At 56.8% G+C, this 17,003-nt stretch overlaps 1 protein-coding gene across 1 annotated transcript; it reads left to right on the forward strand.

Annotated features, from left to right (window-relative positions):
* The first annotated feature begins 2,144 nt into the window (after window positions 1-2,144).
* SLC6A19 (solute carrier family 6 member 19) lies at window positions 2,145-15,808 on the forward strand. Its single transcript, XM_024578562.4, has 12 exons — window positions 2,145-2,461; window positions 6,562-6,702; window positions 7,184-7,321; window positions 8,208-8,389; window positions 8,746-8,856; window positions 9,184-9,296; window positions 10,787-10,915; window positions 11,006-11,162; window positions 11,803-12,007; window positions 12,115-12,274; window positions 14,153-14,315; window positions 14,655-15,808. The coding sequence occupies exons 1-12, from the start codon at window positions 2,260-2,262 to the stop codon at window positions 14,853-14,855; spliced, it is 1,902 nt and encodes a 633-aa protein (XP_024434330.2). The 5' UTR covers window positions 2,145-2,259; the 3' UTR covers window positions 14,856-15,808.
* Window positions 15,809-17,003: the final 1,195 nt, after the last annotated feature.

Below are 17,003 nucleotides of genomic sequence, written 5' to 3' on the forward strand. Positions count from 1 at the left end.
GCAGGGCCTCCCCAGGGATGCTGGGTCACTGGCTCAACCCCTCTTGCAGGCCACGGCAGCATCCTCTCAAGCTGGGCACGTGCGCACCGAGGACAAAGTGGTTCCACTGGGGATACGGACGTGACTGTGCCCGAGACAAAAGCAGACGTCACGGTGGTTTTCAGGATAACGGCACACATTGGATGCTGTCCTGAAGCAGTGGAACATGTGAGCTGTGACATGTCACCCCAGGGCCCTGCGCACGCACATGCGTACATACTTATAAAACTACAGAACAACGGGACAGCTGTGTTTGCCCGCAGGTGGTGGTTGAGAGTCTCCCCTTTTCTTTATTGAGCATGTTTTTCTTTTGCAACAAAATGTTGTCACGTTTGTTGACATGACTGAAGAGACAGGGTATGAGGGTGCGGGTGAGAGGAGATGGCCTCAGGCTCGTGGGAAGAGCAGGATGTGGATGTCCTCATACGAATGTGCCCTTCTGAGAAGAGTCTCACCATCAGATCCACTCTGTGTCTTTATCGTGGACAAATGTAACTTTTCACAATTTGTCCTGCTAACCTCTTCAGTTTGGCAACTAACAGGGTTTACTAAGGGGAACTTACACAGAAGGCGTATCTTAGGTGGACATCCTCTACGCCTCTTGGCACGTGCCACAGAATTGTAAAGAACAGGGCAGGGTGGACAGGATAGGGGTATGTGACCCACCCCAGGTATGGGGCGATTCCTTGCATGCATGACCGGGTCAGGACCAAGCCTGTTCTGGAACCAGCATCTGGAGTTTCCCAGGGCAGAAGGAAAGCCGCAATTGCTATCAGACTCTGAGGGGGTTTGGGGAAGCAGTCTCTGTTCTGGCCCAGGTCTGGCTGGTGGGCTGGCCCGGTCACATCATGGAACAGTTTCTCTTCCTCAGGACAGAGGGGTCTGTTCCCTGCCTGCCTGGACTGGTCATCCAGGGAGGGCACAACCAGCCTCCAGCTGCAGGAACCATTACTGAGTCCATATTAACCGGGATTTCTGAGGCAGCCATCAGACGCTGTCTGAGGGGCGTTGACAGTGAACAAAGAGGCGCAGCTCCCCGGTGGCTCTCATCCCCGAGAGAAAGAGAGACCAGGAGCAATGAGCCAGGCAACTGAACTAACAGCACAGCCTGTTGGAAGGGAAAGTGAGATCAGTGGTGTCTCCGGCATGGCTAGAAGTTGGGAGGAGGGCTGGTGGACACTGTGGGAAGACGGCTCCAGGTAGGGGGAGCAGGTGTGAGCCTGGGGCACAAGGAGGGGCCTCCAAAGGGGGGCTATCGGTCCTAGCAGGCCAGCTGTAACACTGAGGGCCCCTAGGCCTTTCCCCTTGGAGAAGCAAGATGGAGGGCTCGGAGCAGGAGTGACCTGGCATGCCGCACCCTCACCAGGCTGTGAGAACTCCCTGCTCTGCCTTCTGCTCCGCCTCTCTCTCTCTGTCCTGTTCCCTCTCATGTTTGCCCTGCACCCAGAGTCTGGCCCTGCATCTCAGAATGCTCAGACCACAGAGGCCGCTGGCAGCCCCGTAAGCCCGCGGCACCATCCCAGAGCCATCTGCCTTTTTAGCACTCCACCCCGACCCCCAGCCAGAGCTGTGCAAAAGGACCCAAGTGACTCTGGACCTTGACTGAGTTGGATCCTTGGTGGCAGCCCCCTTCATCCTTGTCAAAAGATTCTGAGACCCCGCCTGCCCAGGGCACCTGGCCTTCATTCTGCTAAGCACCATTTCTGAATTTTCCCCAGGAAATCCACCATGGAGTTGGATGTACAACATGTTTTACAGCCCAGGAAGGGGACTCGGGGCTCTAAGGGCTGTGGGGCTGGGGCTCAGGGAGGCCGGAGCTCCAGGAATGGGGGTCCAAGTCCAGTTCCTGCCACTCCAGGCTTCCTCTGTGAGGCTTGCAGAGGGAGCGGCCAGAAGAGCCCCCTCGGAGTCTGGCTGGCTGAGCGCATGTGGGTGCGGGGGCGGCTCATTTGTGCCCGCGACTTCTGTGTTTGCACAGGGGGAGGGGCTGGCCAGTGCCAGCTGAGAGCCTCAAAGGGTCGGCCAGCGCCTCAGGCCTCTGAAGATAAGGCATTAACAGTCCTGTGGACTCGCCCTTCAGATCTGCTGACGCTTCCTTTCGGCCTAGGTGCTTGGGGTGAGGTGCCAAAGGTTCCCTATAAAGTACTGGGGCTCTGGCTTTGTCCACTTGCCCTCCAGCTCCTGTCCTGTTCTGCCCAGAGGAAGCTGCCCGTGACCACCATGGTGAGGCTTGTGCTGCCCAACCCGGGCCTGGAGGACCGAATCCCCTCCCTGGGGGCACTGGAAGTCATGGAGAAGGAGGAGGCCAGCTCTCGGCCCAAGTGGGACAACAAGGCCCAGTACATGCTCACCTGCGTGGGCTTCTGCGTGGGCCTGGGCAACGTGTGGCGCTTCCCGTACTTGTGCCAGAGCCATGGTGGAGGTAGGCTGGGCAGGAGGGCAGGGTGGGGATCCTGGGCAAACAACAGTGATGTCCCCCAGGACTCCAGCACCCCATTCACAGAGGGGAGAAGTTTGGAGGGCAAGGGGCTGTGAACAGATCTAATCTGGGGGTGGGGACAGACAGGGACCAGCTGCTCCTGTGGGTGGAGCCCCTTGTCTGAGCAGGGAAGGTGCCGGCCTGAGGGGCAGCACGGCCAGCCCTCTTTTCTAACACTGTATGGGCAGTGGGCTAAGTTCTAAACCCACAGGTAGGCTCCACATTCCCTGAGGGACAGAGGAAGGAGCTGGGCCTGCAGTGGGTGACCCACAGAGGAACAGGCAGGCAGGTCTTGGCCAGAGGTGGAAGGTCTGTATCCCCTATGTAACGCTGGCTTCAGCCTGTCCTGCTGCCTCCAGAGGCTTTTGGGGACCTTGCCTGTAGCCCAGGGGGTCTCCTTCCCTTGGGCTGAGGCCACTCCCTCTCCCCCAACTGCAGATATCCCCCTGGGGTTGCTGGGTGTCAGTCCCCATGGTCTCGTCCTTCCACCTACTCTCCCGGCGCCTGTAGGCTGCAGGGATGGAGGTCATGCTTGTTCCATCCGGCTCCATGCGTCTGTGGCTTCTGTCTCCCCTGGACCCCCAGCCCTGGCAGGTAGATGGCAGCCAGGAGCTGCACCTTGGGAAGGGGCACAGAGCCATGCTTGTCACCTGGGAGGAGGTCTAGGTAGGTGCTGCACTCACTCCCTGGAGAGACAGGCTCTGCAGAGCTGGCTGGATGCTCGGAGGATGCTTCTGGTTCTGTGGGCATTGGAATAGCCTCCTCTGAAAACACAAGGGCTCTCTAGTGATGTGAGTTTGCTCTCACTCTGAAGAACCTGCAGGCTCTCACCGGGCTTTGTGACAGAAAAGAAATCAGACAGGGTTGTTTCCAGGTCACCTTTGTGACCCACCGCCCACTTCTGTGGCCAAAGACTAAAGCTTCTGAATGTCTGGAGGGTCTGTCTTTTTGCCTCGGGTCCAGCTGTGCTTTCCAGGCAGTCCTGTCCCAGCCACCTCTGTGCCAGTGGAGGGGTGAAGGGAACCCCCTGGGAGCCCGTGAGGTCACCCAGCAGGAGAGTCACTGACTCTCTGGAAGGTCCTGGTCACCCCTGGACTTCCACCAGGACCGCCCTAGGGCGAGTGTCCTGGCAACATCTGCAGCATTTACTTTGTTCCAAAGAGAAGGGGCTGAAGCCAGGTGGGGGTGGGGGTTTCTGGGACTGAGAAGGGTTCACCCCTGGGCAATGGGGATTTTGGGGGAGAAACACACACTCCCTGTGAGTCCAAGGGTCAGTGTGGGGACAATGTCCCACATCACCCCTGGGTCCTGAAAAGTAGACAGCAAAGCCAGGGGTCCTTGGTCTGTCCACTCAGGGAAGCAAGGGGGGAGGTCCAACTGCCAGTCTCCTACCTCTTGGGACCCTCCTGGTGGCTCACCTGCTGTCCACAGGCCACGCCCTGCCCCTCCTCTGTGTTGTGCCCACCTGGAGGGCCTCTCACTGCTCCCCAGCTCTGGTCTGGAGCTGAGTACCTGGACCTCCAAGCCCAGGAGACATTCACTGAGGACAGTGATAAGCCCCAAGCCCAGGAAACAATTGTTCAGGACAGTGATAAGGGGCCAGCCCCAGGAGAAAATTGCTGAGGACAATGACAAGGCGTGGCAGGTGACTCCTTCCAGCTGGCATTTCCCAGCCCGGTGGCTCCAAACGGGGGCGGGGGGGGGGGGGGTTGTAACTGGGAGAGACAATGACAGATCTGAGGACTCTGGCGACCAATCCTGGTTTTATGAAAACTTAGTTTGCTTTCAGTTATTTCCAGGAGTTTGGGTAATTTGAAAAGTAAAACCAACCATCATTTACTTTACATTTAACTTTGTATTATGAAAAAAGTTGAATGCGGAAAAGCAGAGGAAACTACAGAGGAGACCCCTACCCCCACGACGTTGATCGGTGTGTGCAGCACTTTGCCACGCTTAGTGGGGCGGTGGCGGTGTGGGGTGCACGGGCACACACAAAGGCCCCCGTGTGCTGCGTGACACGGAAACATGTTGTCATGAGGAGGCCTACCTTCTAGATCTCTGATGGGGGCGTGTCTGTGGCCAAAGTGGTGGGTGACTGGGGCACCAGGTAGGCTGTGTCCTCCGCCTGCATCCCCTCAGCTGCCGCACCTTAGTTAGGTCCCTTTCCTTGGTCTCGTGGGTCTGCCACCAGCAAGCAGCAAGATGTAGTCGCCTCTGCCTGAGTCCGTCTTGCCACCACACTGAGGAAATGGGCACATATCTCAGGAGGGGTCAGCCTGGCCTGCATCTGGACTACGGATAGCAGGGGCGGCTCCAGGCGAAGGTGAGGAGCTCTCCTCATTCAGCCTTCAGGGAACCACAAGAGGGGCTTGGGGACCCATGGCCCCTGTGTGGGCGCTGGGGCAAGTGGGCTCACGGGCCCTTTTTTGAAGAGGGGTATTTCAAAAGTTTCAAAATCCGCCCTGAGATGAGATGATGGCAGAGTCTGTGTCCTGGCCCCGCCCCACTCTCCCGTGCACCTGCTGGGCCTCAGGGTTCCCGCCTGTGACATGGACGGTGACAGGGAGTTCTGGTCCGAGGGCTGCACCACAAAGCTAGCTGTTCCGCAAAGCTTTGCAGACTAAGAAGTGGGGGTGCGCAGGAGGCTGACCAGGAGACGCGACGAGAGTCAGGACTCACCCACTCCCTGGGCAGGCCACAGACAGCTGCGTTCCGTCCGCCATGAGGACGCACCACCCACTCTGTCTGCAGTGCTGCCACCCCGAACTCACCCCTCACCCCTTCTTATCGGCCGTGCATGTAGGAGAGATGGTGCGTGGGGCGGGGGAGCCCCAGAGGCTGCGTTCCTCCAGCGGTCCGGCCCTGCACCCATCGAGCCAGCAAATATTCGAGTTTCTGCTCTGGGCCACACATACCGCCTGCAGGAGAGAGAGATGTGGGGAAGGCTCAGACCCTGCCCTTGAAGATAGCAGCTGCCCCTCCCCAGCCCACACCTCCCCTGCCTTCCCCACCCCTCCCCAACCCATTTCCTAAATTCTCAGAGAGAAAGCAAGCTGCATGCAAGTGCATCTTTCTTGTTCGAGACCTTTACACCTGACCCAGTCCCACCGCATCGCTGCCTCTGTGTGTGTGTCCATAGGTGTGCAAGGGCACTTGAGCACAAGCACCTACAGACAGGAGGCCTGTCAGGTGCCATGTTACACCTGGGGAAGCTTGAAGGAGGGAGGGCTGTCAGGAGCACAGGCAGCAGAGGCTTCCTGGAGGAGCGGCTACCCAAGTGGGGTTTTCAAGGATGGATAGGAGTTCCCCGATGGAGACAGAGGGGCAGGAGGACCTGCGGGTAAAAGTGATGTTCTGAGGTAGGGATGGGATCAAAAGACATTTGGGAACCACAGACTTGTTTCTTTCCTGCTAGTTTTGCCCCAAAGATTTTCACACCATGCTCCTGAGACAACATTAGAAAGGCGACTCTTTCTGTATTTGAACTTTATCCTCACCAGCACTGTGACCCAGTGAGTCGTCCCTGCCCATGAGCCTGCAGTCCCAGCGGTACCCCAGACCCGGGGCAGCTCCCCACTCCTTTCCCATGGGAGACCCAGCTAGGGGTCATCACTGCTGTCTGCTTTTCATCTTATTGTCACATCGAGCTGACTGTCACCTTCGAGTGAAGTTTCCGTGTGCCATCCATGCCTACCTGGTTGGATTTTGAGCCCCAGAGGGGCCTCACCACGGTCTGTGGCCTCCCTGTGTTCTGTCCAGCATGTGGACACCTTCATCAATTCCCCAGGAGCTGCTGTGCACTCACCCTGTAGGACAAGCACAGTCCTGGGGGGACAACCGGCAAGTTGGCTGCTCTCATGAGGCGTCCCCCATAAAGCAGTTCCAATGGCCATCCCGAGTGGTGGGCTGTTGACGGTGGGGTCCTAAGTCTGTATTTGTGAGCAAGTGCTGCAGGAGCTTTCTCCCAGAGCGCGTGTCTCCAGAGGGGGCCTTTTGCCGTCCGGTGTGCCCTACCTGATGCACTGCTGCCTTTTTCTGACCAGGAGCATTCATGATCCCGTTCCTCATCTTGCTGATTGTGGAGGGCGTCCCCTTGCTGCACCTGGAGTTTGCCATCGGGCAGCGACTGCGAAAGGGCAGTGTGGGCACCTGGAGTTCCATCCACCCAGCGCTGAAAGGTGTAGGTGTGTGTCGGTGCCCTGTCGGTGGCACCCCTGCCCGAGTCCAGTATGGACAGGAAGCACACTCCTTCCTTCTCTCCTTTTGCCTCTGTTTCCAGAGGGCTCGCTGCCCCCAGCCCTCTGCAAACCTTTCCTTGGCATCTCACAGAAACTGGTGGCAAGGTCCAGGGTGGGACCACTCCTGGCTGACAGAGACCAGTTGGATAACAGAGGCTATTCTGAGCCCCTGGATGACCAGGGCCTGGGAGTGTGTAGATGCAGAGAGAGCTGAGTCCCCCATTGCCTCCCACAGCAGAGCTCAGCACAGCAGTGCCTCAGGGACCACCCTCCTGTTCTCTGGAACCCTGAGTCTACTCACACTCAGTCCTTGAGGGGGCTCCCCCAGCACTGCCCCCTCCTGCGCACAGTGTCCTGCCTTCCCAGGGGTGCCTCCCCCCTTGGTGCCTCCCAGGGGTGGCCCCCAGCAGTGTCAATTGCTCCCCAGGGATTGCGTCCATGTTCGTGTCCTTCATGGTGGGCCTCTACTACAATACTATCATCGCCTGGGTCATGTGGTACTTCTTCAACTCCTTCCAGGAGCCCCTGCCTTGGAGCTCGTGCCCGCTCAACGACAACCGGACAGGTGAGCCCGGGCGGGGCAGGGCTAGGGGTCAGGGGCCAGGACGGCTGGCTGCTCGAGAGCCACATGGGCCTTTGAGCTTGCAGAATCCATGAGCAGTCACCTTCTGATTTCCCTAAGTTCAAAATGACTGCGGCTCAGGTTTGGCAAAAATCAGAGCACATCTCTCGTAACAGAATTTTAAAAGATCACTCTGCCAGAGAAAACCCTTTAGAAAGGTGCTTCCACCTCAAGAGGAGTGGTACCAGCCAAGGTCGGAACGAAAGGAAGGTGGGAGGATGCCACTGGGCGTTATAGAGACCCACTGCTCCCTGACATCACACCGAGTGGTGGCCTGATCCTCTGCTGTTCCTTCCCACCGCATTCCCCAGGGTCTGCCTCTCTGCAGTCTCATGCCCCTCGCTTACCACTGGGTCTTTCTGAGGCCCCCTCCAGAGAGGGAGCGTGGGGAACAAACCCTCTGGGGCCTATGGGGGGCACAGGCCGTGTGCTCAGCTTGACAGCTTGCACACATCCGCGTCGGGACGCGAACATAGATCCAATAGGCAGGGAGTGGCCAGGGCATGTGTGTGTGTGTGTGTGTGGTGTGCTCACAGTTCTGTGTGCGCACATGTATGCGCACGTGTACGTGTTTGTATTTAGGTATGCCAGTGTGTACACATGTGTCTCGTGAGTGTGCATGCATGCACATGCAAACACATATGCATATGATCATGCGTGCGCACACATGCCTGTGTGGGAGTGCACTTGCCTATCTGTGCATGCTACATCCCTGGTGTCAGTCAGTTGGGAGCACAGCCTGGTTTCCTGTGGCACTGCCCTGTTCCTCATCCCCCTCCTCCCTTCCCTTTCTATGACCCGTGCTGACCGGTGTGAATGCCCCCTGCAGGCTACGTGGAGGAGTGCGCCCGCAGCTCAGCCGTGGACTACTACTGGTACCGGGAGACGCTCAACATCTCTACCTCCATCAGCGACTCTGGCTCCGTACAGTGGTGGATCCTGCTCTGCCTGACCTGTGCCTGGAGTGTTCTCTATGTGTGCACCATCCGTGGCATCGAGACCACCGGCAAGGTGCGGGCTGGGCTTCAGGAGCTCACTCACAGGGGCAAGCAGGAGCTGGCTGCCTCTTCACCAGCTCTGAGGGTCACCGCCCCATGTCTGTCTTTTTGGGAGGGGATGTGGTGCTGGCCTGGACAGTTCTCAAACCTGTGCTTAAAAAGCTGCAGCAAGAGTGACCCACAGTATTTCTGACCGGGGGGAGCTGAATAGTACTTGGTACAAACAGAGTAGGAAATGTTTCCTTTCCCTGCCCTGGGAGCTGGGGGCAGTGGGGCACCCAGGGGAGTAGAGGTGGGGTCCTGCATGACCTTTCCTTTCTCTTCGTGAGCCCTGTCTCCCCCTTCATCCCATTTGTGCCCCATCCCCAGGCTGTGTACGTCACCTCAACGCTGCCCTATGTAGTCCTGACCATCTTCCTCATTCGGGGCCTGACACTGAAGGGAGCCACCAACGGTATCGTCTTCCTCTTCACGCCCAACGTGAGTCTCCTGCTGTCCACCCCAGGCCTCCAGCTCCTGTGGCAGAGGCTACCCTGGGGGACAGGCCTCCCCACCTGAGACCAGCCCCAGCCAGTCCCAAGCCCCCTCGATGTGTGCGGGCTGGACCTGTGTGTGAGAGGCTGCCTGAGAGCTCGAGCGGGGCTCTGTGTGGATTGATGGCAGCCACCTCCAAGTCATCAGTTACCACCTGCCCAGCAGCCTCAGCTCTCGCCAGCCTCCAGGCTCTCCCTTGGACCACTACCCCCTTGGTTTCCTGTGACTCCTCATGCTTGGGGCACCTGGCTGAGGGTCTCTGTTTGGCTACAGATCACAGAGCTGGCCAACCCGGTGACTTGGCTGGATGCAGGGGCCCAGGTCTTCTACTCCTTCTCATTGGCCTTCGGAGGCCTCATCTCCTTCTCCAGCTACAACTCTGTCCAGTGAGTGTCCAGTGGTCTGGGCTGGCCTTGCCTTGCCTTGCCTTGGTGCCCCAGCGGATCATGGGATCCATGGGGCTCTGTGCTGGGGAGGCAGGCTGAGGATCTGGGAGATTTTCACACACTAGGTGCCTCAAGTGAGGCCTGTTTATGACCGCCCTCCCCATGTGCCTTGGTCCTGAGGATGGGGAACAAACACCAGTGTGCTCCCATCCATCCCCCACACTCACTCTCTGGTGGCCCCTCAGCATCCAGGACCCCAGATGCCTGGCCACCACAGCCCACCCCAGACCAACACTCACACAGAAAGGGCCCCTAGGGATCTTCAGAGCAATGTGGTTGTTATCAGTTCATCTCCACAAGCACCAATGGAGGACCTACTGTGTGCCCCGCCTGGTGGATGAGTTTCTGACCTCCTAGGACCCGTCACTGTGGTCTGGCAGAGAGACAAATGCAATGAGCAGGAAGAGGGGTCCCTACAGGGGCGTGGGGCCTGGCTGGGGTGCTCAGTTGGGGTGGGCTCGCACACAGAAGGTGCAATGTGAACAAAGACTCAGACAGGGAGTGGGTGAGTGGGATGCCTACTGGCTGCTGATGGTCTGAGATGGTCTGAGATGGTGGGGGCTGGGCAGGGAGGTGGTGAGGCCCAATTTCTCCACCTCCACGCTGGCCCTTGTTATTATCTGACTTTTTAATTCTGCCATCCTGGTGGGTGGGAAGTGGTGTCTCACTGTGTTTTGATTTGTGTTTCCCTGAGAGCTAGGGGACTAGGCTTCTGTTGGAAGCATCTGGGAGGATGGTGTTAGCATCAGCACTGGGGCCAGTGGAAGAGCTGCTGGGTCAGGTTGTGGAGGTCGGGAGTTGTGCTCCGGACACACTGAGCTGACGATGGGGAACCCTCAGCTGGGTAGAGACAGGATCCGGAGAACCAGGGGAGGGCAGGAGGGGGTTTGGTGGGGTAGGGGACACAGGAGGGGGTAAGGGAGGGGCATGGCAGGGTAGGCGTAGAGGGCATGGCCCAGGCTACCTTCACAGGGCCTTTGGGGTGTGGGCGGTGAGGCCCTGGCCTGTCCTGTTGGCATGAAGCTGAGTGCTTACTGAGTGCTCGCCTCCTGGGCCGAGAGCAGCAGCTGGCCAAGCAGGAATTGTCACACGAGGTTCTCCCATCCCATCTTTGGAGGTTGAAGGCTGCTCTAGAGGTCCCCACAGCTTTCAGGGGTCTCTGGGCCACCAAGTTGCAGTGCAGGTGGCATCATGAGGTGGTAAGAAGAGCAGGATCGAGGGAACACTGGCAGTAGGTGCAGGGCTTGGGCATGGCCTTCTGGTCACCTCTTGCTGGGTGCAGTTGGGGAAGGCAGGTGGGTGGGCTGTGGCCCCTCTTCCACTGTATCCCAGCAGCTGAGGCTCAGTCCAGACTCCTTGCCTGGGCTGATGTGGCCGGGTAGGTGGGCACGGCATCCCTAGCCTGCAGTGACCGCTGCTCTCTTCTGCAGCAACAACTGTGAGATGGACTCGGTGATCGTGTCTGTCATCAATGGCTTCACATCCGTGTATGCAGCCACTGTGGTCTACTCCATCATCGGCTTCCGTGCCACAGAACGTTTTGACGACTGCTTCAGCAAGTGAGTGCTGCTCCTGGCCTGTGCCCACCTCCAGGGAGCCCTCCAGGCTTGTACCACCCTGGGCTGGTATCAACCTCATTCTCTTCCCAGGAACATCCTGACGCTCATCAATGGGTTTGACCTGCCGGAAGGCAATGTCACCCAGGAGAATTTTGAGGAAATGCAGCGGTGGTGCAATGCTACTGACCCGGTGGCCTTTGCCCAGCTTAAGTTCCAGACCTGTGACATGAACTCTTTCCTGTCAGAGGTGAGACTCATTGGAGTGGCTCAAGGCAGGGAAGAGGAAGACACCCTTGGGGGACACTGAACTCCCAGGAGTCCAGTTCCCACGGGCCTGTCTCCATCCTCACGTGCCTGCCTGCCTCTGACCCTCCTGCCCCGCCCTGGGGCTTACATCCCGAGAGCCCATCTGTCCCATGCTGCCCAGCGGCCTGCTCTAACTGGCTCTGATGAACCAATGGGCCACACGACCAGGACAGCTATGTAGGGGACTCACGCAGGCCCTGTTGCCGTCATTCAGGACTATGAACCTGGCCATGCGGGTGCATCTCAGGAATCACCATCGGCAGGCGGGGGAGGTGCCCCGTCTGCGAATAGACAGTAGTCCGAACAGCTGCCACATGTCTGTCTGGGCAGCTCAGGGCCCTGACTGCTGCTGGACATTATGATCCCTGTTTTGTTCATAAAACATAGTTCAACTTTGGAAAATAATTGGGCCGAATACATAAAGACTAGTTATTTCACAGGATAGCTCAATGAGCCCAATACCTTCACAGTGTGGGTGTGGCATCTGGAGGGGTTGACAGGGAAGGAGAGGGACATGACTGAGGCTGGGGGACCTGGGAACTATGTGCCGTGTGTGTGTAACCGTCTGCTTGCCCGTGCAGGGCGTGGAGGGCACGGGGCTGGCGTTTATTGTCTTCACGGAGGCCATCACCAAGATGCCGCTGTCCCCGCTGTGGTCTGTGCTCTTCTTCATCATGCTCTTCTGCCTGGGCCTGTCCTCCATGTTTGGGAACATGGAAGGTGTGGTTGTACCCCTGCAGGACCTCAAAGTTATCCCTGAAAAGTGGCCCAAGGAGGTGCTTACAGGTACACAGGCCAGGGCTGGGCAGGCAGACGACAAGGACAGGCCTCAGGAACCATGGCCGAGGGGCAGATGGGGAGATCTGTCTGCAGCGGCTGTTCTCTGTCCCCAGCCCTCATCTGCCTGGGGTCATATTTCATCGCATTCATCTTCACGCTGAACTCCGGCCAGTACTGGCTCTCCCTGTTGGATGGCTACGCCGGCTCCATCCCCCTGCTCATCATTGCCTTCTGCGAGATGTTCTCCGTGGTCTATGTGTACGGCGTGGACAGGTAGGAGGGAGGCTGAGGCGTGTGGCTGTCTCCAACAATCTTAGGAAACTCCTACCCTGGGATAAGTTGTCCCCTGTCCAGCCCCAGGTAGAAGACAAGTGCACAGGACATAGGCCTGAGGGACCACATAATGTGGGCATCAGTCTGGCACCTGGATGGGTGAGGGTGGAAAAGAGATGGATCCCAGATGGATGTCCATCGAGAGCCGTCAAAGCTGCATCCCCTCCTGCTTCCAGATGCTTCCAGACCTATCATAGAAAGATGAACACAAATAGTAGGAGACCACATAGTCAAAAATGAAAATACAGGTGCCTCTGATCTGACCATGTGATTTGAAAACATTTATAACTAAAGTGTCATAAGCAAAACCAAAAGAGAAGTAATTAGCTAGAGAAACAGTTGCATGGCATGGAGGTGAAGCACTGGTACCAGAAGCCCTTGGCAGATGAGACGTGACCAGAGGGACCAAAAAACTGAGAAGGGAGGTCTCTGTCCTGTGGGGCCCAGAAGCAGCCTCCAGGGGCTGGGGAGCAGGCAGGGGACTTGAGATTGGGGGAGTGACAGGACAGGGACATTAGCTGTGGGTAAGGGGGCCTCCCTGCGGGACCAGGGGGAGGGAGCTGGGTGTTCTATGTTAAATGGGGGTCCATGGCCAGGGAAGCCACTGTGGTGGGCATGCTCTGGGCCTCTCAATGGGGAGAGAGGGCTATGCAGCCAGACAGAGACTCAGACAAAGAAGGGGGCAGTATGGCCCTTTCAGCCATCCCCTTGGTCAAGTACTCAGGGTATCACCCCATTATCATGGATGGGGATATCCAGAAAGTGACACCAGGTCTCTGACAGGAGCTGGTCTCACCACAACTTTAGAAGTAACTGTCGGCGTCTACTAACGTGACATTCACAAGCCACCAGGCCGGGGGTGGGGAGGGAGGGATCTCACTGTGCAAGTCCTATTCTGGATCACCAAGACATGTGTGTGTAAGGGCACATGAACAGGAGGCCTATCTCAGCTGCAATGCACACAGCCCGGGTGGCTGCCACGGAGTGGCTGAGGCGTACGTGGGCGGACCTACTCACTCACTGTGCCATAACATCAGCATGTGCTGGGGAAGAAGGCTTAGTTGGAAATGCCTGCTGCTGGATGTGAGGCAGGTGTTAATGTCCTAATGAGTGCACATCCACCTGTGAATGGCCCAAACACAGTTTGAAGCCAGATGCTTGCTGCCGGGGATCCCATGCAACACTACCTCAAGGAGGCCACGTGAGCAGGAGGTGGAGAGCCAGGAGTGGCCCCAAGCAGAAGAGACTAGTCACCATGTTCCCAGGCCCTGTTGGATACAAGGCTTAGGCATCTCTATTTTTCTAGAAGTGTCCTACATATCATTGGTGGTCCTGGACAGTTCACGTTTACATCCTGCCCACTCTGTTCTGATTTCTACAATAATAAACTCATTTGTGTAGAAGAGAGTGCAGCACAGGATGGGCAGGAGATAGTGGGGCCTCTAAGATCAGGGCCATTGCCCTGCCAGGGAGACTGAACCTTCCTTTCTCCATTCCCCCAGAGACATTGACTCCTATTTGTATAAATAATTTCCCAGGGAATGTTCACACGTTGGAGCACCAGGCTGTGGTTTGCTCAGAAGGGTGGTTTCCAGAGGCCTCCAGAGAGGCTGCCACTGTGCCCAGAGGCTTCCCAGGGGAGGCAAGCCTTTGTCTGGAAGGATGGCTACTACTGTGACGGGAGCAAGGCCGGACCCAGCACTTCAGGGTGGCAGCCGTGTATCCGGTGTGGAAAGGCCAGCCCACCCTGTGCTTTGCTGGGATTAAAGGTCCCTGATGTCCACCAGCTGATGGCTCCCTATTGGCTTCTGCTTCCAGGTTCAACAAAGACATTGAATTTATGATCGGCCACAAGCCTAACATCTTCTGGCAAATCACATGGAGAGTGGTCAGCCCACTGCTTATGCTGATCATCTTCTTGTTCTTCTTCGTGGTCAAGGTCAATGAGGAGCTGACATACAGCATCTGGGATCCTTCCTATGTGAGCATAAAGGGGCCACTGGGTGGGGGGTGGGGATCATGTTCCCTGTTAGGAGGCATATGGGGGTGGAGGAGGTGGGAACTACCTGAGTGGCTGGGTGAGGTGGGGAAGGCATGGGGGCAGAAGTAGGGAAGCATGGAGGGCAGAGGAGGTGGGGGAGGCAGGGGATCATATTTCCCATGAGGAGGTGTGTAGGGGAGGAGGAGCTTGGGGTCTCCCTCTCCTCCTCCACAAGGGCGAGGACGTGAGAATCTTGGGGAGAAGGGGGCACTGTGCCCCCAAAGGAGACCCCACTGGCTGTCTTTGTGTCTGCTCACCCTGTGGTTGCTCCCTCCCTAGGAGGAATTTCCCAAATCCCAGAAGGTCTCATACCCGGACTGGGTGTATGCTGTGGTGGTCGTCGTTGCTGGTGTGCCCTGCCTCACTATCCCCGGCTTTGCCATCTACAAGCTCATCAGGAACTACTGCCAGAGGGGAGAAAACCAGCAGCTTATCAGCACCCAGTCCACAGCCTCTATAAATGGAGACCTGAAGTACTGAGCACCGTGCCCATGGCTGCACATGTGCATGTTCATATGCATGTGTGAGCATGTGAGTGTGCACATGGGTGAGAGTGTGTATATGCATGCACGCATATATGCATGTGCATGTATGTGTACACATATATAAGTTATATGTGCGTGCACGACTATGTATACACGTGCATCTATGCACACACCTATGTGATTTGTACGCACATGTGTTAGCATGGGTGTGCACGTGCATAGATGTGGATGTGTGCACACATGACTATATGTACGTGCATAGGCATGCACAAGCACGTGCAGTCTTGTGCATGTACATGTGTGTGCTTATACGCATATGCGCACACAAGGGCATGCAAGATGTGTGTTTATAAGTGTGGTGTGTGTGTGATGTGCTGCATACATGTGTGCATGCACATGTGTGTTTGTGTCTAAGTGTGAGCATGTACTTGTGTGTAATTTATATGGGCATGTGCATGCAGCTATGTGTGCACATGTGCACACATGTATGCATATAGGTTGCTCTGCAGCATACACATCCCCCACGTGGGGCCTGGCTGCCCTCTTGGTTCCCTGTGTCACGGATGTGGTGGGGCCTATGCTCACGTGCTGCCCTGCCTTCCGAAGGAAAGTCAAAAGCGACAGCAGGGCGGCCGCACCTGCTGTGCTCATCCTGTGGGAGACAGCAACACTCCTTGGAACAGTCTTGCTGCCCCCTATTTCCCTTGCTGTCGACCCCTTGACCTAGGAGTTCTTGCAGTAATGTTGTAGTTTTACCCCACGATGAGGAGCCCCGTCTGGAAGAGGCCGCGGGCGCTTAGGCCAGTGAGACCTGCCTGTCCGCCAGCCGGCAAAGAGCTCCTGAGTCTTGGCGGTGTTCCAGCTTAATGAGTGCTAACCCATTTAATCATTGCTCTGGCTGCCACAAATAGATGACAGTTAAATAAAGCTCAACTTGGCATAATTTAAGGCAGAAACACCCTTTGTGTGTGTGTGCGTTTAAGAGAACATTAACTGTGTGAATTTTTAGCCTGGTGTTGGAAAGGATGGGTTGTAGGGTAACTCGGCCTTGGTCGCTGAGGTTGAGGACAGTCCATAGGTCCTGAGCAATGTCAGGACCGCGAAGACCCTGCAAGACCATCCACTTCGTGCCACTCAGTGAAGGCCGGTGTTGTCTCTTCCCCCATCGCGGAAAGGCCCATTTCCTAGGATGCAACATCCAACCTCAGCCAAAGCTACTTGGCACTTGGGGTGTTCATTTCAATGAACTGGCCACTTCCACTTTCCTTGGAAACATCTGGAAGTTTAAGTTAAACTGGACTTTCTGAGGATTCTCTAGGCAGGAATGGGAGAGCTGAGTGGAGGATGTGTCCCAGCACCATGTTCAGTCTGTCCACTTGGAGACTCCCCAACATACCCTCCCCTCCCAGCGCGTCCTGTCCAACAGGGACCACAGATTTCAGCCCTGAAGCCTAGCTGGGAACCTCCAAATACCTCCAAGTGTTTGGAGTCCTCTTATACGGCCAGTCACCTGAATGTCATGATCTACGGAAACCTCTGGAGATAGAGTAGGAGGCCGGTCCATGTCCTCCACCCCAGGCCACGACACTGTCCCTGCCCAGGAAGCCCACAGACCTCACACCATTCTGGTCTTCACCCCAGGTGCCAATGGCTTCCGTGGGACCTCACTTCCTTCTATCCACAGAGTCTTCTGACCCTTGATTGGGAAAATGCTCATCAGTATCCTGTGGATGCACTGCCCCGCCCAGAAGTGAAGGACAGGAGAGACAGGTTGGGGCTAATCCCATCAGTTCCTATCACCTGAGGAGTGCCTCATTTTACAGACTTACTATCTTTTCAAATTTTTAGACATGCAGATTTTATGAGCAGAAAGTATACCTGTCTAAATAAATCACTGTATTTCATATTCTCAGCCTAAATGTCCAAATGCAGAGGGATGAGCAGAGGGAACAGCTGAGCCCTCTAGAAGGGATGCTGCAGGGCTGTGGTCCGGAGTTCCAGGACTTCCTCTGAAGAAGCCACAATGTGGTGTCCAAGGAGCCCAAGGCATGGTGGGTGGCCCCGGCCACTGCCTGAGGGGCCCTGTGTTGCTGGGGGTGGGCCTTAGCCTCAGGACGTGGGAGCCGCTGGCCAGGTTGCTGGG

The sequence above is a fragment of the Desmodus rotundus genome, chromosome 1 (assembly GCF_022682495.2).
Source record: "Desmodus rotundus isolate HL8 chromosome 1, HLdesRot8A.1, whole genome shotgun sequence".
Taxonomy (NCBI): Eukaryota; Metazoa; Chordata; class Mammalia; order Chiroptera; family Phyllostomidae; genus Desmodus; species Desmodus rotundus.